Here is a 26,032-nt window from a genome sequence, read left to right on the forward strand (position 1 = left end):
AGATTCTGGTTAGTGAGAGTTATAACTCCTTTATAACATCTGTGCTATACCTGTAACAAAATATTATACTTCACAGAGATATCTCTGTAAAATATAACATTCTTTGTAATAATCTAACATTCTTTGTAAAGGTTTTAGTTTAGTTTAGTGACGGAGGACGTGCGCAACATCCCTTTACCGTTATGGTTAATTGGTAATAGCACCACGTCCACCCTTATCTAGAGACTAGTGGGACTCTTGTAAAGGTGTAAAAAATTCTCTATAACATTTGTATCACAACTATATCAAAATTTTGTATGCAAAGAATTTTTGGTACTTTTCCGTTTTGCCGGCGCAGGCGATAAAGTCGCCAATAATGGTACAACCAATGCCAAACGGAATATCCTCGCTGGTAACCTTTATTTTCAAAACAAGTCGCAGACATTTCTTTTCAGATTGATTACTTCTTTCAATACTGGCATACAATAACATAGAATTTTTAGCAGATATTTCAGTTTTATGCTCTAAAGCCATTCGCGGGCTTTAATTAAGTCAATTAGGATGCCATGACACCGCTCACCTGGTGGCGAAAATATGGAAAAGGCAAAACTAAGGAATAAATTAATCAATTCTAATGAGAATGCACTAGCGAAGTAAAGCACAGCGGTTTTACATAATTTCTGAGTAAGCTATTCGTACGAATTGAAATAATTCTTGCATTTAAACCTATATTCCAAATTAAGATTTAACTTGAAATTAATGTAGATAATTACTGAGAGAATTAGATTTTTGTAGCGTAGTTTAGATCTCTTGTGGTCACGTGATATGAACTGGCGAATCAGGATGTTGTACCATGAAAACATAGTAAATTCTTAAATTAATGTCTTTTTACAAATTTATTGGCTTTTTTACAAAATTTTAAATGGCATTAAAATGCGTATACCTTCAGAACAAAAAATTTTTAGAACTAACATTTGTCAACTCTTTTTATGTGCATAATGTGTGTTGTCGTGTCAACATTTTTTATGTACACTGCTCAAAAAAAAAAAAAAAAAAAAAAAAAAAAAAAAAAAAAAAAAATGGGACAGTCCTATATCTCCCGATCTACTGGGCCGATTGACAAAATTCAAATTGCGTTCTTCATGTCTCGAAAGCGCAACTTAAGATATATATTAGATTTATATATAGCACTATTCTAACATAGGTATTTTGACACAAAATCGGACTTTTTCTGAAATAACATACCAATTTTTTTACATATTTCGATTCTACGACTCAAATTATGCCAGAATACCAAGTTTTCTAAAAATCGTACGAATAGTTTTTAAAATATTAGCTCTCAAAATTTTAGCTTCTCAATGTTAATTGAATTTGGCAAATATTTATTAATATCTCGTTTTTTATTAAACTTTTTTTATTTTTTCTCTCACATTTCGAAATTTTGGTTCATTCCAAATAAAATTTACTCATTTTTTGCGTTTTATTTTTTAAATTTCTATTTTTAAATAATTTCTATAGATTTTTCGAAAAAAATTTTGAATTATAACCTATAAAATTTTTACCATCATCTTAAAGTAGGTGTATTTTTAAGCATATCTGCAAAAAATTACTTTTTTATTCAAAATTTTCTAAGATACACACGAATTTACATAATTTCGCGTTTTGAAATTTGGCACCTTTTTTTTGAGCGATAATAACGCCAAATGTGGTCTATGGATTTTTGTTACACTGAATTGCCACAGCTATTTTTAACCTCAAACTTCAAGTAAAATTTTACGGAGAATTAATTATATGGCATTTTTACCCTCAATGATGCGTAATAAATATTTATTAATACTATATGAAAGGCTACTTTTTAAATTATAGATGATATTATTCAAATTTTTAACTATTTTTTTTTTAATTTCTCTCGTATCTTTTCTTTTTTTTTCTTTCTTTCTTTCTTTTTTTTTTTTTTTTTTTTTTTTAATTTAAGAGTAAGTTTTTGTAAGAGTAAATTTTTACCTTCGGCGTTTTATCGTCTGCTACTTTACTTCGTTTAAATCGAATTGTCTAAAACTGAGAATTTTCGTTTGATATTTATTTGAATTTTATGACATTAACTGCACAATTTATTTCTAAACAAACTGTTGCTTTTAAAGTGATACTATCATCCATATTTTTAAAGCACAATATATTTTTATAGAAACATAATATTTAGAATAATCATTTTTTATAAAAGTCAAATTATGATATAAACATACAACCCTCTAGAGACTGAATTAATGGAAGTTCAATGGTTATGTAGAAATGATCTGCAGCTACTTAATGGCTGGATAAGTCAGCAGCTTCTGTGGACAAGTAAGAATAATTATATGAACGATACACAACATTTTGGATTCAATTAACAACGAGGGTATGATGTTTATTAAATGAATTTAAGAAGTTTAAGTAATGATTTCTTGTGTAAAGGAACTTTCTCTTCTATCTTTCTATGAACCTGAATTTCAAAGGCCTGTCTGGAATGTTAATTAATCTTTTGTACATATCAATATCTTCATGATGATACCCCACTTTAAAATTTCTGATGATCTGCAAAAGAAATAAGTTTGATGCAAGAGAATTATTACACACTTATAATTTTATTATTACATATGTCGTACATTATATGTACACTGCTCAAAAAAAAAAAAAAAAAAAAAGGGACAGTCCTATATCTCCCGATCTACTGGGCCGATTGACAAAATTCAAATTGCGTTCTTCATGTCTCGAAAGCGCGACTTAGGATATATATTAGATTTATATACAGCACTATTCTAACATAGGTATTTTGACAAAAAATCGGACTTTTTCTGAAATAACATACCAATTTTTTTACATATTTCGATTCTACGACTCAAATTACGCCTAAATATGAAATTTTGTAAAATTTGGAGCGAAATTTACGGAGAAATTCACAAATTTATGTTGGCACTTTTTTGTCAGTTTGCGCCAAGAATAGTTTACTTGGCGAACTTCTTAATATATGGCAACCTAGTTTCCTTTCCCGTGAGAGGAAAAAAAGTCACCATCGTTCCTTTTTTCCAAATAATATTCTTTATATTATATTTTTAATCATAACTTATTATTTTAAGTATTGTTTTCTTTTTCGAATTTCACATTAATTGTTTTAAGTTGCATGGTTTTTTTCGAATAACTGTTTTCAAAATTTCTACTTACCTATTTGAACTGCGTAAATAAAGGTGCAGCATTTATTTTATTTATTTTTTTTTCAAATAGTTTTCTTTATATATATATTTTATTATAGTTATTATTTTAGGTAATTTTTAAATTTTTAACTTTTATTTTAATTGTTTGTATTGTATTTCAGATTATTGTTTTAAAATTTGCATTTTAAATTATTGTTGTATTTCTTCAGATAATTGTTTTAAAATTTTCTATTTATTATTATTTATTATTTCTATTATTATAAATATATTATATATATTTTTTATTATAGTTATTATTTTAGGTAATTTTTAAATTTTTAACTTTTATTTTAATTGTTTGTATTGTATTTCAGATTATTGTTTTAAAATTTGCATTTTAAATTATTGTTGTATTTCTTCAGATAATTGTTTTAAAATTTTCTATTTATTCCTTCGAATTAAGCATTTAAAATATATTTATTAATATAAATTTTCCAGAATTTGATTTTATTTATTTGAATTGGGTTTCTTTCGGAGGAATACTTTGTAACCCAGACTACGATGCGTTTGAAAACTGCATATATTAAAAGAGAAAATACAGTAAAGCACAGTTAACACGCCTTTCAATGTTCCTTTCAGAAAAGATATATATAAATAAGAGAGACATTTAACTTAGGATTGCGACATTTTAACTTAGGATGACTTGCATACACTGCTTTAAACAGTTTTATCATTGTGCCCATTGCTTTACACAATTTTATCCTACATTTGGCTTCTTAAATGTTATTCATATTTTAGTGAAATATTTTATTTTTGAAAACGTAAGAATCAAATATCATAAGATTAAAAAGTTTTAAATTTAAAAAAAATACAAATACTAAATTTTACCGTAAAATTTATTTTTTCTTCTCTTTTTCTTCAGGCATTCTACTTTATTCTTGCTCTTTTTCTTTAGGCAGTCCGCAAGTATATTAAAAAGCATCCAAATTTTCGAAATATCTTGATATTTCTGACAATCATTTTAAATAAAGTTATCGCCTTCCGTTTATCGCCCACAAACGGCCGAGCAGTAAAGTCGCTGAACACTAATAGTTCACTCCGGGGTTCGAATCCCGGTAAACGGGCTGGTTGCATGGGCGTTTTCGTGGATTTTCTCATGTGTACCGTGTATGCCAGCTGATATTCCCTTAGAAAGTTCTTCACAAAGGTATCCTTCCTTTTAAGCAGATAGCCCTGCTTTGACGTAACTTAATAATTCAATTCAATCCATTTCGTCAATATTTGGTCAGAACCTTTATCAGTCATTAGAGGCTAAACATTTTGAAGGTATGAGATGAAAGGAAAGACTGGTTTCATCAAGAGGTTTTGGTTTATTTAATTATGACAAAGCACACTAGGGCTATCTGCCTAAGGGGTGGAATGCCTTCGTGGAGGACTTTCTAAGGGAAACTGGCTCGCATACACGTTACACATGGGGAAAACCACGAAAATGCCCATGCAGCCAGCCCGTTCGCTGGATTCGGACCTCGGACAGAACTACCAGCATTCAGCGACTTTATCGCTCGGCCGCTGTTTCATCAGGAGGAAAAAAACATCTTTAGGTGACATCCACATACATCACTGGATAAACTCCTGAATCTTCAAATAATTCGAATGAGAAAATCATGGGATTCTCCATTTATGATACGATATGACGTTCTATAACGTAATTTAAATTTATACAACCATATAGTCTAAAACCAGTCGCTCTTCACTTTAATCTGCAATGATATCGTTTTGGTCTTTTCTGTTAACCACAAGCTCAGTTGATGGTATTTGCTGGTGTACACGTCCAAGTGTTTTTTCTTTGAACACCTAAATTCTTTGAAGTATCCTGAAGGTATATTCAAAAGCGTCCAACTTTTTGAAACATCTTGGTATGTCTGACAGCCAAATTTCCCTGCAAATTTTTGCTTACTTTTCTCCCTAATTTTCTTCTTTCCTTCTACAGTTATTTTCAGTGCACACACAAGAAAATTAAGATTTTTCGATAGCTAGACTTCCATAAATTTTGTATTCAATTTTTTAAAATATCAATTACATGAATTGCGTTTCAGCTGAAGACAGCTTTTCATTTTCTAGTCATTTTAACTATAAATAAAGTTTAAAGCGAAGTCCAAAGGATAAATATTTTAATTAAAAGATTTTTGCTAAATGACAAAGAAATAAAACAGTCCAGCAAGGTTTATTCTCTACCACCGAGTGACCCGATTCTTATATCGGCTGAAACAATCTAAATCATATTAAAGATCATGTTTTTTTATACAATCTATAACGCGAGAGAAAAATTAGCTTCTTAAAACATTCTTTCTAAGAGGATTAATATAAAAGATTATATTTATATATATATTTTTAAAGCTGGGACTTGAACCAAACTGTCAAACTTTTAAAGTTTAATTTACATGGTGGTTATAATTAAAGTTCCAATTTGAAATGGTCATAAAAGGAAAACTACCGGACCAAATGTTGTCAAACTTGGGAATCGCGTAAAGGAGGTTATGGGAATTTATTTTCCGCGGATAAAAAAAGAGTTCAAAAACTCACCACCAGGGGGAAAATGACGCTGTATACAAGATTGTTAAATGAAATAAGACAAGAAAACATCTGTTTAAAATGTGTTTAATATTTTCCGAAATGTGTTACAAAGCATGTTCAATGTAGCGTCCAGCATTTTCCGAAAGCAAGTTAAATCCTGCTACTGCATTCTCAACATCAGGAGGAATGTTACGGACTTGTCAGTGTATCACATTTTTAATTTCTGCCAAATTGTTTAGATTATCACCATAAATAGTGCTTTTGAGAAAACCCCATAGCTAAAAGTCACAGAGGTTGAGGTCTGGTGGGAAGAGGGGAAATGTTGGCTTATAAGACGTTCATTCGTGAAATGTTGCCTAAGTAACTGTGCGACACACGTGAGGTGGGGCCCAGCCCTGCATAAAAATCGTAGTATCTAAAATGCCACGTTACTGCAGTTCATGTATCACGAAGCATTTTAACATTGACTCTAAGTGAGCTGCAATAACAGTGGTCCAGCTGTCGACTGCTCTTCCGAGAAAAATGGTTCAGTTATAAAACTAGCTGTCATTCAACACTAAACGGTGTTGAATGACTGCTATGCAATCGAATGCAGTAGGAGAATGCAATGGAATTAGATAGAAAACATAAGGGATTTCTTTGGCCCAAATCGATTAAAAGCGTTTTGAATCAGTATCTTCATGTTTTAGGGCCGAATTCAGGCTTCAAAAATTACAAATTAGCGATCTGTAAGAAAACGATTTCCAGATTGTACGCACTTGTGCGAGTGATTTGCGATCTCACATTTTCGAATCGCTAATTCGTGGTTTTCACGGACGAATTTCTCACATACACGGATGGCGCACTCAACGTTTATCGAATTTAACGCCTTTAAATGATAATTTGCTTACTTCAAAATTTCTTAAGGGTATACAACATATTAAACCCGTGTAACAAAAGGTTAAGTTAGATTCCGACCCATATTTCGTTTAAAAGTATTGCATACAGCGCCATTTCCTCCCTGGTGGTGAGGGTTTGGAACTTCCTTTTTTTCGCGGAAAATAAATTCCTATGACCTCCTTTACACGATTACCAGGTTTGATAACATTTGATGCAGTAGTTTTCGTTTTATGACCGTTTCAATGTGGAACTTTAATTACGTATAACCACTCCGTATATTATTAAATTTTCATTTGAAGCTATGCGTTATATGTATACCATACGTAAATTTTTCGCTTTTATGGAAAAATAAAGAATCGAAGCAAATATACTTAGGATATTGGACGAAAACTGAAAAAAAATTACCTCCCTTCGAAAATAAAAATATTGAAATTCGACCTTGAATTTATTGGGTTATCGATATATTTAATTTGACTTATCTTCTAAGTCCTAGTTCCGACAACAATTCCGTCAAAAATTTCGAATTACTTAAGCTGAAGTAAAAGATTTAGTATATATTCACTGTATGTTGATAAAGTAATCAGAGTGTAATAAAAATAGATTATAGAATTTACGTTGATGCAACTTTTTGTCTGACTGCACAACATGTAATGAAGAGAAGGCTTGTAGAGATCTGTTTTTGACATGCCTCTAAAAGTAGATGTCATACTCCTTTTGTCTCTTCAATGTCAAAAAACGTTCCTTTGAGAGGCAACTTTAGTTTTTGGGAAAGAAAAAAAACCACAAGAAGACAAATTTGAAAAACATGCAGGACGATTGAGTACACATACTTATTTTCGGAACACAAGCGGTTCTCCGACTGGTTATTGAATAATGAAAAGATGCATTATCATGGAATACAAAACATTTGGAATACGTTGTCTGACTGAAAACGTAAGATTAAAAGTCATCTGCTTAATTCACAGCCATTTACAAGTCAACTACTCGGGCAATTGCAGAATCGTTTTGATCCTGAGCTTGTAAGACAAACCTAATATCACTGAATTTAAACACTCCTTTAATCTTCCGAGAACGTTCCTTCTTTAGCTCATATTCCAAGAATATTAAGTGAATAGAATTATTGCAAAAGAAATTGAATATTCATTTGCACTACGGCTTGGTAGTTTACTAACGAGTTAACAAAACTTAAATTATGCTTTTTGTGTCTAAAAATACAACAATATTTTAAATATTTACAAATAAAATATTAACTTGGAGGTTTAATTGGAGCCTCACCAGTTGCCTAGCATTTGAAGATTGTTAAATACTAATTGTTTGTTGCAAAGTCTAACCTAGGCTGCATGGTTGATTTTCGTAGTTTTTTAGGTTCTCTATGAAAGCATCTTAATCAAATAGCTCCCATGTTCTTTCTATGTTCAAATAACCAACTAACCTAGTTCAAGCGCGATTTCCAAGTGAAGTTACTAGCAAAACCCGAATACTCATTAAAAATCATGTAACTTGCCAATCGGGAGTAACACGAAAGATACGGCGCCAATAATTGAAATGTTGTTACGGTACGCTGTTTCTTAACTTCTTAACTTAGATGGTCATTCCTTAATTAAATAGCCCACCAACGGCCGAGCGGTAAAGACGCTGAACACTGGTAGTTTAGTCCGAGGTTCGAATCCCGCGAACGGGCTGGCCGCATGGGCGGTTTCGTGGTTTTCCCCATGTGTAACGTGTATACGAGCCAGTTTCCCTTAGAAAGTCCTCCACGAAGGCATCCCTCCCTTTAGGCAGATAGCCCTCATGTGCTTTGCCATAATTAAATAATCCAATCCAATCCTTAATTAAATGTAATTGATTTGTAACTTCTACTAGACCTGACAGTAAGAATTGAAGTGTAAATAAATAATATCGTGTGCAATCTTGATTAATATAAAATTAAAAATATTTGCACAGAAAAATATTTTCATTCAGACAGAAAGTTTTTTGAAATATTTGCAATTACTTTATAAGAAGGATTTATTAATAACCGTAATAATTACTTATTATATTACTGATGATTAGGATTCAGTTCTTGACAATTACATTCTAAATTAGAATTTTAAGGATATAATGAAAATACGCTACGCACAAAAATACATTTTAGGATAAAAAATGAGTCGATTTTTTTATGTTTTAAAACTTCTTAAATTCATTTAATAAACATCATACCCTCGTTGTTAATTGAATCCAAAATGTTGTGTATCGTTCATATAATTATTCTTACTTGTCCACAGAAGCTGCTGACTTATCCAGCCATTAAGTAGCTGCAGATCATTTCTACATAACCATTGAACTTCCACTAATTCAGTCTCTAGAGCGTTGTATGTTTATATCATAATTTGACTTATATAAATGATTATTCTAAATCTTATGTTTCTGTAAAAATATACTGTGCTTTAAAAATATGGATGATAGTATCTGCCGCTCTTTCAGCCACTTCAAAAGCAACAGTTTGTTTAGAAATAAATTATACAGTTAATATCATAAAATATTTTCATAAAATTCAAATAAACATTAAAAGAAAATTCTCAATTTTAGGCAATTCGATTTAAGCGAAGTAAAGTAGCAGACGATAAAACGCCGAAGGTAAAAATTTACCCTTAGAAAAATGTACTCTAATTTTTTTTAAAAAAGGAAAAAAGAGAGAAATTAAAAAAATTGTTAAAATTTGAATAATATCATCTATAATTTAAAAAAATAGCTTTTCATATAGTATTAATAAATATTTATTACCCCTTATTGAGGGAAAAAATGTCATATAATTAATTCTTCGTAAAATTTTACTTGAAATTTAAGGTTAAAAATAGCTGTGGCAATTCAGTGTAACAAAAATCCATAGACCACATTTGGCGTTATTATCGCTCGAAAAAAAGATGCCAAATTTCAAAAAGCGAAAATATGTAAATGCGTGTATATCTTAGAAAATTTTGAATAAAAAAGTCTAATTTTTTGCAGATATGCTTAAAAATACACCTACTTTATGATGATGGTAAAAATTTTATAGGTTATAATTCAAAATTTTTTTCGAAAAATTTATAAAAATTATTTAAAAATAGAAATTTAAAAAATAAAACACAAAAAATGGGTATATTTTATTTGGAATGAACCTAAATTTCGAAATGTGACAGAAAAAATAAAAAAAAATTAATAAAAAAGGAGATATTAATAAATATTTGCCAAATTCAATTAACATTGAGAAGCTAAAATTTTGAGAGCTAATATTTTAAAAACTAGTCGTACGAGTTTTACAAAACTTGGTATTCTGGCATAATTTGAGTCGTAGAATCGAAATATGGAAAAAAATTGGTATGTTATTTCAGAAAAAGTCCGATTTTGTGTCAAAATACCTATGTTAGAATAGTACTATATATAAATCTAATATATATCCTAAGTCGCGCTTTCGAGACATGAAGAACGCAGTTTGAATTTTGTCAATCGGCCAAGTAGAACGGGAGATATAGCACTGTCCCTTTTTTTTTTTTTTTTTTTTTTTTTCTTTTTGAGCAGTGTACATACTGTGTGTGTATGTGCATACTGTGTAAAGTCTGTTTGGCGAGATTTGTGCCGGCGAAACGGAAAAATACCGAATTTTTTTTTTAAAATAAAAACCGCTAAACGAGCAGAAAAAGCTTCAAATCTTTCAGACGAAACAGCTGTTCATTCTGTGGTTTCCGGTAATGAAAATTATACTTTTCAATTTATGTTACAAGAATAATAATGAAAAATAATAATCAATATTGATAATTGATTTAGAAAACGACTTAGGTATACAAATTATCACAAGGCCTCGGGAATGAATTTCGTTGAGAGAATAACTACGAATTAGTGTTAATAATTTTATTTTGAAAATTGACATCACTAAAAGCGATTTATATCTATTCCACGTCCATGCCTTTGGATTAAAAAATAACATTATTAAAATTCAATTATGTCTGTGCTATGCAATTATTAATATTGCACACACCAAGCTCAGTTCTTGTTCTCGTAGAGAAAAAAATAAAGACGTTTGCAAAGTATGCGAATAAATACAATGTAAATAAATACATGTATGTGAATGAAATTGCTATCACTGTCTTTTGAACCAAAAAAGAAAGAGATATTAGATTCTTGTCTTTCAAGCATCCGGTCGCATTTGTTGTCTTTAAGGCTAAGAATGAACAAAATAAATGAATTAAGTATTTTTTTGATGTTTATTGTTTCTCCTTGAAATCTTAACAGTTGATGTATCAGAGGTGTATAATTTTTTATTTGTTTCTCCTCCAGCATTTTCACAACATTGTTCATCGAGATCTGAAAGCCGAAAATGTTTTTTTCGCTGGTCCGAATATCGTCAAAGTTGGAGATTTTGGATTCAGCACACATATTCGTGATGTTGCAGAGCCCTTGAGAACATTTTGCGGATCTCCACCATATGCAGCTCCGGAGCTTTTCCGTGATGACAGTTATGTTGGGCCTATGGTTGATGTTTGGGCTCTTGGAGTGCTTCTATACTTCATGTTAACAGCATCTATGCCTTTCAAAGCGACAACAGTTGCGGGCTTGAAAAAGCAAATTCTTGAAGGCGACTATACAATTCCCGATTATCTCAGCAGCGACTGCCATTTTTTGGTACTCGGTATTCTAAAACAGGACCCGAAATCCAGAATCACATTAGACCAAATCATGCGATCCAACTGGCTATCTATCCAGAATTTTCCTGAAGCACTCCCAAGAGATAAGTTACAAACACCGACTGAAAATTGCAGTGAAAATGGCGTAGGACTCTCTGTTATTGAGATAACTACGAGGCAAAAACTTAAAGAACTAGGCATCACGGAAGAAATGATTGAAGAATCTAAAAGTAAAGGATCGCGGAGTAGTGTTATGGGGACATATCGAATCGTACTTCACAAAGTTCTGGCAGAATCAGGTATGGTTGAAATTACCATTCCGACTCCCGAAACTCCTAGTAGTCCAGAGTTCCTAAAAAGTGACAAAAAGAAAGTAAAAGTTATAAAGAATAAAAAATCAAAAATGTGTATTATTTTGTAAATTTGTATAGATAAAAGAAGTAAAATGTATTTATATATATATATACATCATATGTTTGTTAATTTATTTTAATGACCTAAAAATGCCTTTTCTGTCTCATATATATAAAGCAGTAGTCAACATATGAATATTAGATGCGAAGATAAGTGTTTTTGTAGCTACCGTTTAATGAAAGAAATTGCTAATTAATATAAAGAGAATTGCATGCGACAGTACGTTTAAGGTATGTGCCTACATATGAAGCACGTTTTTCAAATACATAAAATTTTAATTAAACACACATGTTTTTGAGTAAGATGGAATATAAAACTATGAATTTAAATGGGATTTTATAGAACGTTCATATTTAGTAAAATTTTAGTGAAAGTTTCATTTACGCCAGATCTCCTATAATAGATTCTAATGAATATACTTCAATAATCTTTACACAGTATATAAATAACATACTTACCTGTGTTTTCAAAACATTTGCTGTATTTATGAAATTTTTTGAAATATCCCAAACTTGGCACAAAAAGTCAAAATTAAAACAAAAAGATACTCTTTTCTTCAAAATACTGTCAATAAAATCAATAAATAAATACAAAGAGGTCATATTTTGCTATAGAACACAGCTGAAAATGAATAAAACATTTTGGCAAAATTTCATTTCAATATTCTAAATAAAATACATTTTGAGAAATTAATGTAATCGCGATCAAAAGTAACGAAAAACACAGTTTCTCAGAAAATGCATTTAAAGATTTTAATACAGCACAAAAACTTTAAACTTTTTTAGCCACTTTAGACCTTTAAAACTCGCTATATTTGTGTTTTAGGCCCTCTTTTGCTTCATTCTTAAATAATTTTTCTAAATAACTTTATTGTTTGTAGAGATTGGCGTTTAGATTTCTGAATTCGCTGTTTGTCTATTCCCATGTAGCAAGCATAATGGGATTAAATTATATTTCTGTATACCTGAAAATAGATAAAAGTCCTAAATATCTTGAATTAAATAATAATACAGCAATATGTGCATCTAAAAGCAATGTTTTCAGTTGGACAAAAGTTTCTTTAGATAAAATAGCCTTCAAAAGGTTATTAAAACATTATTGTTTTGAGTTTTCTCATGTAGGCATTTTATGAGCAAAATGTCACACAGGGAAATATATGTTGCTTTTACAGCTTTTACATTGTTTAATAATTAGAAAAAATGTTGTTTAAACTTATTGTTTACAATTTTACGACCATTTAAATGCCAACTTCCGGCATCCAAAAATTCACTTCCAGTTCATTATTCATACTATAACTTCGCTTCTAGTTATCTTAAAAACAAAATTTTTGGAAACCTAAATGTATGGCCTATAAAATAAATAAAAACATTTCGAAAATTTTCACCAAAACGACGAATTTAGGGTAGGCACAAGTCATGAAAATTATTAAATTCTATAGTATGCATGGAGAAATCAGCGCGTAAACATGCCACAATATGAACAAGGAAGCTTGAGACTACAACACAAAAAAAAGACCAAATTAAATCACATTTCATAACAGAGTAATCTTTTTTTGTCAGGTTAGTTAGAAAGTTCATTTCTCTATGTTCTTGTGGAATTTTACTTGTATTCTTGTACATTCAAGAAAATATATATGAGTATGAAAATATATATACTTTCCATGAACTAACCTAACTCAAATTTTTTATTGCTAAAAACAGCTTAGCTAATAATTTGAGTTCATATTTTCTGCCTTAGTTTTTGCTTTAAACCGAATTTCGTAAGTATATGTATGGTCTAACTTCCATTAAATTGCTCAGTAGCAAGAGAGAAAGCAGATTACTTTAAAAACTTTTATTGCTGAGAAGTCAATGCTTACACAAACAAAAGCATTTAAAAGATAAACGTAATACAGCTTTCAGCTGAGAAATACATAACATATATTTATTCTCCGCTTTTACTCTTCAGTTTTAATTATCCTCTTAGAAGTTCATTTCAAAACTCATTCACAGTGAAATCAAAAGTTCTCAAAGCAGATTAGCTTATTTCTAAATATTAATGCACAAGTGGGTTGCAAAGTACCGAAAACTCCAAACAAAGCGGTGATATTAATAGAAAGAAAAACGTCACGTAATCCCCAAAAACATAAAACTAAAATATGTCTTTACAGAATGAACCAAATCTGAAAAGTTTTCCGATTTTATATTACGCCCAAATGGTCGTTTTTTTGCGTTTACACGTACGTACACGTTTCAAGAGCATTTGGGCTAAAATATTTATGAACAGCATATCTTTAGAATTTCCAATAAACAGTCACGCGCGCTGGTGATAAAAATATTTTATTTCGCACAGTGTGTCGTCACTGCTCGCTTTGAAATCGTTGAGTTTCATTACTAAAAATTTACCAAAAATGCTTCTGCTATAGTAATTACTCTACTAAAAACTTTTTTAAAGTTCAAAAATATGAAATAGATAATAAAATTAATTTGAAATTTCAAGATTTGGGCTTCCAGGTGCCCATGTTCAGCTGTTACTCAAAATTTGATGGCTCTAGGTGTAGTTACTTTTTCACAATACGAGAAATATACATACATTCATGCAGATTATTCATTATTTAATTTCTTTAAATATAAAGAAATTTTATTTTAAGCCGGGACGCAGGCTATAATATTTGGTTGCAACAATTTTAAAAATGATACAATCGTTTATAGTGATTCGACGTAGAATGCCATTTTGAGACTAATTGCCCTTCGGGGGTAACGTCCTTTTGGTCTAATAATTGCTCAGTCGCTGCATTTTATTATATGAATCTGACATACTACTATTTTTCTTTTGTATTAAATTAATTTGCATCTTCTTGAGTCAGTGGACTTGTATCAGACATGATAAAATAATAGAAATGAATAACTAAAATTGTAACTGACTAACAAATCAAAATAAAATGTTTCAGATTTCGCAGAAATATAATCAAAATTTGATGTTGTACATATCACCAGATAAACGCACTTTTGTTAAGCCCATTTATTGTTTAGTATATTCAGTGTGTGTGTTATCATTATTCCGAAGTATTATTATTATTAATATTTCCGAAGTTTCAAAGGGAAGCTTCAACATATGATATCTGGACATTACCTTAATCATTAAACTCTACACAGTTTGGGATGGGAATTCCAATTGTACTCTTCGAGAAGGCGGGAAGGAGATGTAGCATGTAGCAAATATTCTAATCTTTCAGACTTTTTCATAGCTTTCCTTTTCCCATAAACTATAATATCGAATTTGTCTCAAAGGTTAAACCCTACAGTTCGAAGCCAACAGCTTAAGCTATTAGTGTAAGAGATTTACTGATTTCAGCCATTTCAAGATTTCCCATGAGATTTTCTGTTGCTTTAGCTGAAACATATTTACAGGTCATCGCTCTCATGATACATTTCCTCAGTGAGCCATAGAATGTTTTTTATTAATGATCTCTTTCAGTAGACGGTAAATGCAATTATTGTTATCTAAATGAAAAAGACTTATGTAAGCAACAAATTTTCAAAACCTTTCTAACTGAATCCTTTAAATAAATATTTAACAAAGCAGAAAGTTCATTGTTTCAAAAGTTCTTAAGAAAGTTATTCAAGATTTTTTGTCCCTTTTTAAGCAAACAAGTCATTTTATCCATTAATATTTATTAATTTTATTCATTAATACGCATTTAAAATTTAAAGAAGTATGGATCTCATTTGATTCTTTGACCCCACCTGAGCTAAGAGATCAGAGAATGCGCTTCTAGGCCAATGAAAAAAAAGAGTGCTTCCTTTTTGTTTAGCTACATATTGAATAAATGCTTCATGTAGCTTCATATTGAATGAATGCTTACAAATTGGATAATATAAACGAATATTCTTTTTCTGCTTGAACTGATAATATTCCACTACTTCGAAAGAAAACTGTAAGAGTTACTCTACTGCAGCCAAATATTTAACCTGTAGCTAACATTTTCACTGGTAGTACTAATAACTTGGCACCTCATTGCTGTAAAAGAACGACGTTAAATCATATACGAAACTTTTTATGCATACATAGTTTTAATAAAGCAGTTAAATGAAGACTTTGCAATATGTAACTTCTACACTTATAGTGTGTCATGGTCTCATTTTTTTATTTATTTAAAGGAAAAGAAATCCTCGTGCACCACAAAGTATCACACGGGACTTACAAATCGTAAGTAAAAAAGGCAAAATTGTAAGTAATAACATCAATTTTCAATAATACAATGAAATCATACACAAAGAAAAAAACACAAAAAAAGTAAATACAAAAGTATAAAAATGTATAAAGAAATCATTTACAATGTTTAAAATAAAAGTCAACAAAATCGTTGAAAGCTCGGTAGGTCGAAGCTGAAGATCCAAAATCATAGCATTTCGGCGGCCAATGAATTCCAAATAATTTTAATCTACATTTCAAAAGATTTCTTGTTTTATCAAGCAATGGGCAGTCAAAAATCATGTGGAAAACACTTTGCTGAACTCTAAGACTGCAATAACACAAATTGGTTGCGTAACTTTAAAATTGAGTAACAAGTCCTTATTTTTCAATCTTTCAAAAATAGTTGGGAAGAATGTTTCTGCAACAAATCCTTTATCAGAAGAGATATAATCGCAGTTCCACTGCTCAATCATTTTAGCTTTGAATGTGTTTTTGAAATAAGATTTTGGAATATTTACATCAACATTAATATCATTTTTAGTTGCATTCTTAGCAAGCCAGTCAGCTCTCTCATTTCCATAATTACCCCGAATGACCACGGACAAATGTAAAAAACACTGAAATACCCCTCTTCTCCAGATCTCCGAGAGACTGCTGTATATTGACAATAATATCATTACATAAAGAGGTATTTTTAAGAGATTCCAGGGAAGAGAGTGAATCCGTACAGATTAAGTAGCTGAAACCACGTCCATCCTTGCTAATTATCCACTTAATTGCAAAATTAATACACAGAAGTTCGGAAATATATAAAGTACATTCATTTCTAATGCGAAATTGGTGACAATTTCAATATCATCTTTAAAAATAACATAAGCAAAACTAACTTTATCACCAGTCCTACTACCATCCGTATACAACACAAGTGAGAATGAATTTACATCAATGTCCATACTATCCAGAAATCTGCACTGGTTATCTTACAGAAGGATGTGGAAGAACAGACAAGGGCAATAAACGATCAAAATGAGAACTGAAGCAGTTTGCAAGACTATGCTTGTAATCTATAAAGGTCAGAATAAACAAATCCAGCGGTGGAAATCCGGCAAGAGAGAGAACAGTATTGTAAAACTAATAGTTTGGTAACCCCTTATAGTACTTATAGTTACTCGTATACCTCTTATAGTTACTCGTAGTAAAATTCATCTTTGAACTCGAAGCAGCCGTTTAGAGTTAATTTTCTTTTTTAGAGACAATCCCCAAGCTCTACATTCATATGAAATAAAGAGTACAATGGCTTGTTTATAAATAATTGTTCTAACATTCGATTTAACACCAAAACTATTACATGCAATTCGATTCAGCCTACGTCATGGTCTCATTTGGAACCTGGATTCCATTCATTGATATAAAATGTCAGCATCAATATCTTATACTAATTTCAATTGTTTTTAAAATCACTCATGGAAACAAAAATCTGTCTATGGCAACAAAAATTTGGTATTGCTTTCAAATTCGAAATTTAAAAAAATGCTGTAATAATCTGCATAAGACATATTTCAAATACAAGGCTAAACATTAGAAATTCTTAAAATCCTTAAAGAGGAAAACCATAATACCAATTTAAATTTAGTAATTTTGTATTAGAATTTTTCTTCGTGAGTGTTTATAATGAACTCCAAATTTCATTTTGGCTGCGTTATATGAATTCAATGAAGTCCTCTTCAATAAAATGTTTCCTTTTTTTCAATTGCAGTTTGTCATCTTTTCGCTTACAGGCTTTTTGAGTTTTCGTTAAATCTTAAATAAAAGGATGATTCTAAAAACACTCCGAGAGTAGTGAATATTAGTAACCCTGATAGATTCCAAAACAAAGATACGACAAGAAGCTATAAATATTGCGAAAAAGACAGTTCATCTAAGCATAAATATAACGAAAATCAAAGGCAATTTAAATCTTCTACTCGTAATGATCAGGGTGATCCCAAATGTTTCTCATGTAATCTCCTTGGTCATATTTCAAAAGATTGTACCTATCCCTGCAAAATTTGTGGATTGAAAAGCCATTCAAAAAAGTATTGCCCTAAGAATACAAAAATCTGATGTGTACACCACATGACTTCCTTGTACGGAATATTAAATTATACGCATTTTTTTCTTGCATTTCATTTAAACTTATTGGATTGAATTAAATCTACTTCGCCGACAGCGCATAAACCACAATAGAATAAATGCATTCTTTAAAATTCACACTAGTATTTGTTTACCATAGCGACACTCTGGCGCTAGATTCACTTAACAGTATTATATTTCGTTCATATTATAACTCATAATGCACAAAATTTATATCATTTAAAGAATAGAATTATCTAATCGTTGCCACATGTTCTATTCAAATACTATAATAAATAATAAAGCTAGAATGATGTATAAAAGTAATTAAGCAAATAAAACAAAAAAGAAACAGCTTTTCACAGACGAGTGAGTATTTCTCATTCACTTAATCACTTAATTCAGTTCTCAATTCGCGAAAAGGCAAAAATACATAAAACTCAAAATATCTATATTAAAAATTACGAAGTAAATCTTAAACACTTATTTCATCGAAAAAATTCCAGAAATGATTAAGCATGATTTAATTGGCAATAATAAATGAAGGCGTTATCTTTGTTATTGCGAAGCTAAGTTTCTCTAGATTGGCAACAAATCCACTAGTCTGCTGTTTCAAATGTAAACAATCAATGGCCGCCATTAAAAAAAAAAAAAAAAAAAAAAAAAAAAACTTAGCGGCACTTAAACAACTTTAAAATTGTTGATAATTCTAAAAATATTGAATACAGATTTACTAAAGGCATAGAAACCTTAACCGGAAGATAAAAACAACATAATTCAATCATTTTTAAAGCAAAAAATGTACAATTTACAAACATATAAGAGTAAAGAAACTGAGATCACTGAGCCGGGTAACAGAGGGGATATAATATTTATATACGTTTGGTGCGGGCGATTGCAACCAAAATACGAGGTGCACATCTACATGTTATAGCAGTGCTATATACAAAATTTCAACGTTCTGAGGCTACTCGTTTTTGAGTTATGCGAGATACGTACGTACGTACATACGTTCGTACAGACGCCACGAAAAAATCTCTTCAGAATTAATTTTAAAGCAGTTTTATAATTTTTTGGAGGAAACGAGTTTTTTATTCTGTCCTTACGTACAGATATCACGCAAAAACATCGTTAAATTGCATTCGATAGCGGTCAAAATTGATATTTTCGTTGAAATATGCTGCCTGAAACTTTTCGCGATTACAATACTTTCTTTTTACTTCGTACAAGGAAGTAAAAAGGAGCTACATTAAACGTGCACGGTCTTGATAGTTCTTTCGCAGCAGCTGATATGTACTTGAGGAATTCTTTAATTAACAAATCTTGTATTGCGCCTGCAATAATTGACACGGGAGCTTCGTAATGTCTGCTTAAAAATCGGCTGCGAAAGGCCTGGGAATAAATATTTCATCTTGCAGAAAGGAACTATTTGGTTTCGGAAATCAAACTGTCCGATAAAAAGTCTTGGTGCGGCATTTGTGGTTTTAAAAACTGATGATGTGGTGGCAAAAGATATTCCAGTATTAATTGTCTCAGATTTGGCTCAGCCAGTTGATTACTGGTTGGACGAACGTTCTTAGATTTGCCACATATTGCATATGCCAGAATCGATGATGCCTTGCATATCGGCTATGAAAAAGATAATCCATTTACTGGGTTGGATTGCACTAGAAAATTCGTGTATTAAATTACAAGCGGATGAAACAAAGAAAATAATAAATAACAGTGCAAATTTCGTAAAGGTAAAAACTGAAAAACAAGTAATTTATCCTGCGACAAAGTATGAAGCTGATTATATTAATCAAAATTATATTCGAAGCAAATGTAAGAAAAACAAAGGTTTACACCGCTGCAATGTTGGTAAGACGAACCGTTGGAATGTGCAATATGATAATCTCTTTTATGTTAGAAGCAAAGTGGATTGTCCAAAACCTTTGCATAGAAAAATATCTAATATAAAGCGAAAGCGATTTCCAAACCGAAATGTCCTAGCAGTCATGTCTGGTTCGGAACCTTGTTATGGTGTTGAATAAGATCAAGTTGAAGGTGATGTGCCATACGTGCCTGAAGGAAATTTTATAACAAGAAGAGGCTACCGTTTCTATGGGAATGCGCAAAAACGATTCAGATATGAAAGGAGAATACGAAAAAAGGTCTTCTGATAAAGCACGTTTATACTATATGAATGAAAGAAAATTACCAGAAAGGAAATCTGAATAATTTGCAAGAGAAAATTTCTAAGGCCAACACTTTTCAAGCATTTGGATTATAAAGTGCCAAAGTAGGTTGTTGTACTAATTTTATTCAAAATTATTCTGTAAAAGCGAAACCGTTAACTGAGCTAACTAAGAAGAATAAAAATCTTAAGGGAAGCAAAACAAAAAAACTTTCGAAATTTTGAAAAAATAATTAGTACAAGAACCTACTTTGACACTTTATAATCCAAACGCTACAACTGAAATTCATACTGATGCAATTGCTGATGGTATCACAGGAATGCTGTTACAAACTGGGAATGATCATAAGTGGCATCTCGTTTATTGTGTGTGCAAGAAAACTACTGAAGCCGAAAGAAACTATCACTCAAGTAAGTTGGAGTTGATGGCCATCGTATGGTCACTGGAGAGACTAAGACAGTTTTTATTAGGCATAAGTTTCATGATTGTCACGGACTGTCAAGCCCTCATTTATATGAATGCAAAAAAAATCTAATAACCCCCTAATCGCTAGATGGAACATGCTCATACAGGAGTACAATTTTGAAGTTAGCCATAGACCGGGAATAAAAATGATGCATATCGATGTAATGAGTAGAGCTCCTGCTCCAGAACCCGAAGATACCATGACAAGTCTCATAGAGTGGAAGTTTAAAGTATACCTCACTCTAAGCGAAGAAGAGCAAACTTTGATTATCCAGCACGCTGATAAAGATTTAAGAAAACTGATAGATATTTTTAAGAAAAAGCAACACGACAGAACGAGAGAAGAAAAACAGAAAATCACAAATTATGTCTTTAAAAGAAATAGAGTATACCTGAGAGTCTGCAGTAAAGGGAAAGAAAAATTACTCTACGTAATTCCCAAAAGTATGAGAAAGAGCATGGCAGTAAAATTTGACGATTTAATGGGACATTTTTCAGTCAATAAAATCAAAAATCTATACTGGTTTCTGTACATGAAACATTACTTGCGGAAGCATATCTCTATGTGCTTTGAGTGTTTGGTGAATAAAATTCCAGGAGATAAAGAGCAGGGGTATCTACACCCAATTAGACCAGGAAGAGGACCTTTCTCGACTATACACATGGAACAGCTAGGCCCATTTGTGAAAAGTTCAAGAGAAAATCAAGACTTACTGATAATAATCGATAATTTCACAAGATTTACCAGGCTGTGTCCTGTAAAAAATGCATCCTACCAACATGTTTTAAAAGCTTTCAAAGATTTTTTTGATGAATTTGGACTCCCTGACAGAATCATCAGTTATAGAGGAAGCTGTTATATATCATATCAATTCGAGCAGTACTGCCATGAAAACGGAATAAATCCCACTTTAAACTCTGCCCAACATCCAATGGCTAAGGGGATGGTAGAAAGGGCTAGTAGAACAATCTTATGCAAAATACCCACATCCATGAGTGGTTCCCGCCATAAATATTGGAATTCACGAATAAAAGAAGTTGAAATAAATTTAAATAATACTCTCAACAAAACTAAGGATAAAACACTTATTGAAACCCTGCATGGATATTCTCCAAGATTTAACGATGGAATCCTACAAAATGTTGCTGATGAAAGTGCAGATATTGCAGATATATGGACTGATCCAAAAGAAGTTCAAGAAGAAACGCGCCGTGTCATCGAAAGGAAGCAGCCTATTTTGAAACCTACAAAATAGAGAGGACTCTTGATTGTGACAGAAGTCCACCCCAACGATACTTACAGAGTGACCCAACTGGAGGAAAAAGATCGTGGTAGACTGTATACAACAACAGTCCACTCTGACACAGCTGACAGTAAGTCAGCTGAAGTCTTGGCATGCTGAAAACCTAGATGATATGGATGAAGAGGAACCAGGTAACTCGGATATTAACTCGTGAAGCGACAGGTAATGTGAACTTTTATTATTTTTTTTTTGTCCCGAACCTATATACATAGGGTACATAAATAACATAAATTAACTAGAACTTTATAAGGTTCCCATTTCAGTTTCGAATTAGCTATGTCATCTTCGTTAGCTAAAAGTCATATGATATGGATTATTCTAGAAATGACTCAAAGTAGAAAAAGTTATTACTATTTTTAGAATAGAGAGGGAAAATACCCAAATCAAAATGACGAATTAAGGAGCTATTGCTAATTTAAGCTATAACTTTGATTTGTGTATTTTCATCTTATATATATATATATATATATATATGACCAGATGAACAGAAAAAAAAAAGTATTAAATTTTACTTGATTTACTAAATTGGGAAAAGAAAGATGTCTTATTGGTCGCCTAAAATTTCATGTTTACAGCAAAAACTTAATAAGCAATAACCAGTTTGGATCTCAAAGCCTACTTTCAACAAGTCATGCAATTAATTTAGGTCTTGAACAAGTCAGAAACAATAAAATTAACCAACTTCATTCTGCAATAATGTGTCTCGACTTAAAATTAGCTTTTGATTCTTAATGGTGTCCAGCAATTTTACAATTGCTGCGTTCCTTTAAGTGCCCTCAAAATTTATTTCTAATTATTCAAGATTATTTCAAAAACCGGAAAAATATGATTCTTTACAACAACACTGAAACTGAGCGTAATCAAGTCAGAGGATTTCTCCAGGGGTCTTGCATAAGTGCAAATCTCTGGAATATCAGTTTTAACAACATCATTGCCTATCCATAGCCAGATCACTCAACAATTGTAGCTTTTTGCAGACAATATAACTTTTATTATAAGTGGCCGTACCAGAGACATTTTACAGGATAATTGCAACGATCCTCTTCAGATATTTAACCAACTTTTCAAAATTCAAAAACTGCAAATTTCACATAGTAAGTCTTAGTGATTCATAAACCAGGGCAAAATATAACTAAAGCTTTAGCTCTGAAAATTGATAATCCAAAGATCAAACCTGTGAATACAATCAAGTACCTTGGTTTAACAATCGACAAGAAATTCTCCTGGATATCTACAAAATATTAAACTTCGTATAACATCAATAGCTAGCTGCCTACGACGTATGCATGGATATAACTGGGGCTTAAATCCTCATATAATACGGATTCTTCTAAAAATAGTCATATCAAAAATGGTAAATTACGGATACAGAATTTGGGCACAACCAATGCCAGTGAGAAAGATTAAATGTTTAAATTCAGTTCAAAAGCCTTTTACTCTTTGCATTACTCAGGCGTATCTCACAACTTAAATATAGCACTTGATACTTTAGCTGGTACTCTTCCACTATCAATCAGTGCAGAAATAGAAAGCGCCTATATGAAAGTCTTTCAACTTAATCAAGCCGCAGAATTTAACAACCAAACCTTTCGGCCATCCAGCTATGAAAAGAAAATTAACCCCAAACTTATTCATCCAGCGCTTTGCTTCAGCAAAATAAAATTCCCCATCTCCGAAGAAAGTTCAAGTAGTTCATCTCCAATTGCTTATACTGATGGATCAAAAACTGAAGGAAAAGTTAGTTCCGCAGTCTATTTTCAAATTAACCCTTCAAATATCATCAAATGGAAAGGACATCTCCATAATAGTGTTTTCCAAGCGGAATTGTCAGCTATAAAAGCAGCGATTGAAATAGCCATTCTTAAAAGTCCCAACGAATTTAGCATAAAATCTGATTCTCAAGCAGCTATTCTAGCGATTAAGAATCCCTTACCTTCCTCTGCATTAATATCCGACATAAATTCTCTTCTTGGCAAAATTCCAAACTACAAAATTAAAATTTCACGGATCAGAGGACATAGTGGCCATTTTTGTAACGATCAGGCAGATGAATTAGCCAAAGAAGCAGGTATTAATCAAGATGGTACTGAAATTCTATGGCGAACTCTGATTCCATGGCTTCGCTCAAATTTCAAAGACCAACTAAAACGACTTGCTTCAAAAGATTTGTGGAAAAATGCTCCACAGGGAAGACGCGCATATAACTTCATTCTCAATGCAAGGTTCGCATCTTTGTATTCGAATCCTTCATTAAATTACTTTATAACAGGACACGGATTCTTCCTTACATATTTCTGCGCAAGAAATATGGCGAACTTTGATATCTGCATATATGGGGAAGAGGGAACTAATGATCATTACGCTTTCTCATGTTCCTTAACTGAGGATATTCACATAAAATCCCCATGAACTGATCTCCTGGCATTCCAAAGGTTTCTAATTAAAGATAAACATCAGTATCCAAAGTTTCAAAAAATTATACAACGACTCTTTTCTTACGGCCCAGATCTCTGTTAAGTGTAAGTTCACATACTGCATAAATTTAGTGAAATTTTACATGCTCTGATTATGGGCAAAAGGACTCCACTCGTGAACTTTATAAACTGCAATAAACCTTTATATCTGAAATAACCCATGTACACCCACCTCTTTAAAATTATTATTACAATTCACTATAGCATTGTGTTGCCAGTACTATTATTATCTCATTATATGTTCGTCGATATCCATCATGCCGTTCCAAGGATGCCAAATCATCTGCAGTTTGGACAACAGATTGAGAAATACTGTTAGTTAGTTCTAAGCACTGGCCCCCAGCCCACCTAGCAGGCGAAACCTGCCATATGGCTATGAGGGGACAGGCCAAGCCACAAAGCATACATTCCAAACACTCTCGGTTTTTTTTAAATAGTATATAAATGTGTCGTTTCCATTTTTGTGTTTTTTCCTAAGTTTAAAATCTTTATTAGTTTTACTTTCAATTAGTTATTATTATTCAAATCTTCTTTATATTATCAAAATTCATTTTAAATTTAGAAGTTACCTCAATTATTTCTGTTTTCAGTATGATTTTCTGCTTTGTTATATCTCGATACCAATATTCTTCTTATTCTCATTCACAGTTTGCATAATATATCTTGCAAATTTTTTAAACAATTTATAGTTACTAAATAAATCTTCAACTTCGCAAATTTATATTTTTCTCTCACATTTCCAGTCAGGCAACAGTCGTCGACGAAATGCTTTGAATCCCCGAATATATTACATACTTTACATATATCATTTTCCTGGAGGTGAAACTATTTTAAATAAGCAGGGAACCTTCCAAGTGCAGTGAGAGTTTGATTGACATCTGCATCTCCTAAAATTCCCATTTTGCTAATTTTTAAACATTTTTAGATAGTTTTTGTTTCTTTCAGAGAGATCCTATAAATTTTTCCAGTCCCTAATAAGCTTGTTATATATTATAGTACATGTCTTCTTTTTCGAATCTTGAATAAAAACCTTTTCGGTCCCAACCCCCCAGAACGGCTTCTTTCGCTAGAGCATCCGCTCTCTCATTCCCATAATGACCAGCGTGAGCTGTAATCCAATGTAATTCCAATGATTCCAATGATTCCAATGATCCAATGTAAATTCAAAATATGATTCTTTCGTATTTCTAAATATATATGCTTAATTTCATTAACAATATTATTGTTTTGAAAGGGGCGAGAGAGCGCCATAAGAGCAGATAAAGCATCTGAGTGTAAATTAATGTAATAACCCACGGATAATTTCTTGATCCAGGATAAAGCCATTATAATTGCCAACAATTCTGCTTAATAAACTGAATTTCTTGGTTTTAAAATAAACGTTTGTAGTCAATTTCAATACCGTGAAAAAATAGAACAAAGGAAGAAAACATCTCAGTTTGTAGTAGTTGCTTAGTTTGTTGTTGTTTAGAAAACTACTGTTGTTGATTGTAGCGAATTCGCGGATTAGCGTTCTTTAGCTGTTTTGAATTACGTTCTATTGGACATTTGAGTAGTTAAAAGATAACTACTGTGAGATATTGTAATACTGCATGATAATTTGAGAAAATTTAAGCATTTTTGTTGTAATAATAATAAATTTTTGTTCATTTTTCATCGGACTTGTGCATT

At 31.5% G+C, this 26,032-nt stretch overlaps 1 protein-coding gene across 2 annotated transcripts in view; it reads left to right on the plus strand.

Moving 5' to 3' along the window:
- LOC118202257 (serine/threonine-protein kinase NIM1-like) overlaps window positions 1–11,710 on the plus strand; it is an 85,363-nt gene extending 73,653 nt beyond the window's left edge. For both annotated transcript variants that reach the window (XM_035374406.2, XM_035374407.2), the window contains exon 5: window positions 10,893–11,710. In XM_035374406.2, coding sequence (XP_035230297.1) covers window positions 10,893–11,660 — 768 coding nt within the window. In that variant the 3' untranslated portion in view covers window positions 11,661–11,710. The remainder of the gene's footprint in view (window positions 1–10,892) is intronic.
- Window positions 11,711–26,032: the final 14,322 nt, after the last annotated feature.

The sequence above is a fragment of the Stegodyphus dumicola genome, chromosome 6 (genome assembly GCF_044657685.1).
Source record: "Stegodyphus dumicola isolate Sdum_Otavi_A_Nest chromosome 6, ASM4465768v1".
NCBI lineage: Eukaryota > Metazoa > Arthropoda > Arachnida > Araneae > Eresidae > Stegodyphus > Stegodyphus dumicola.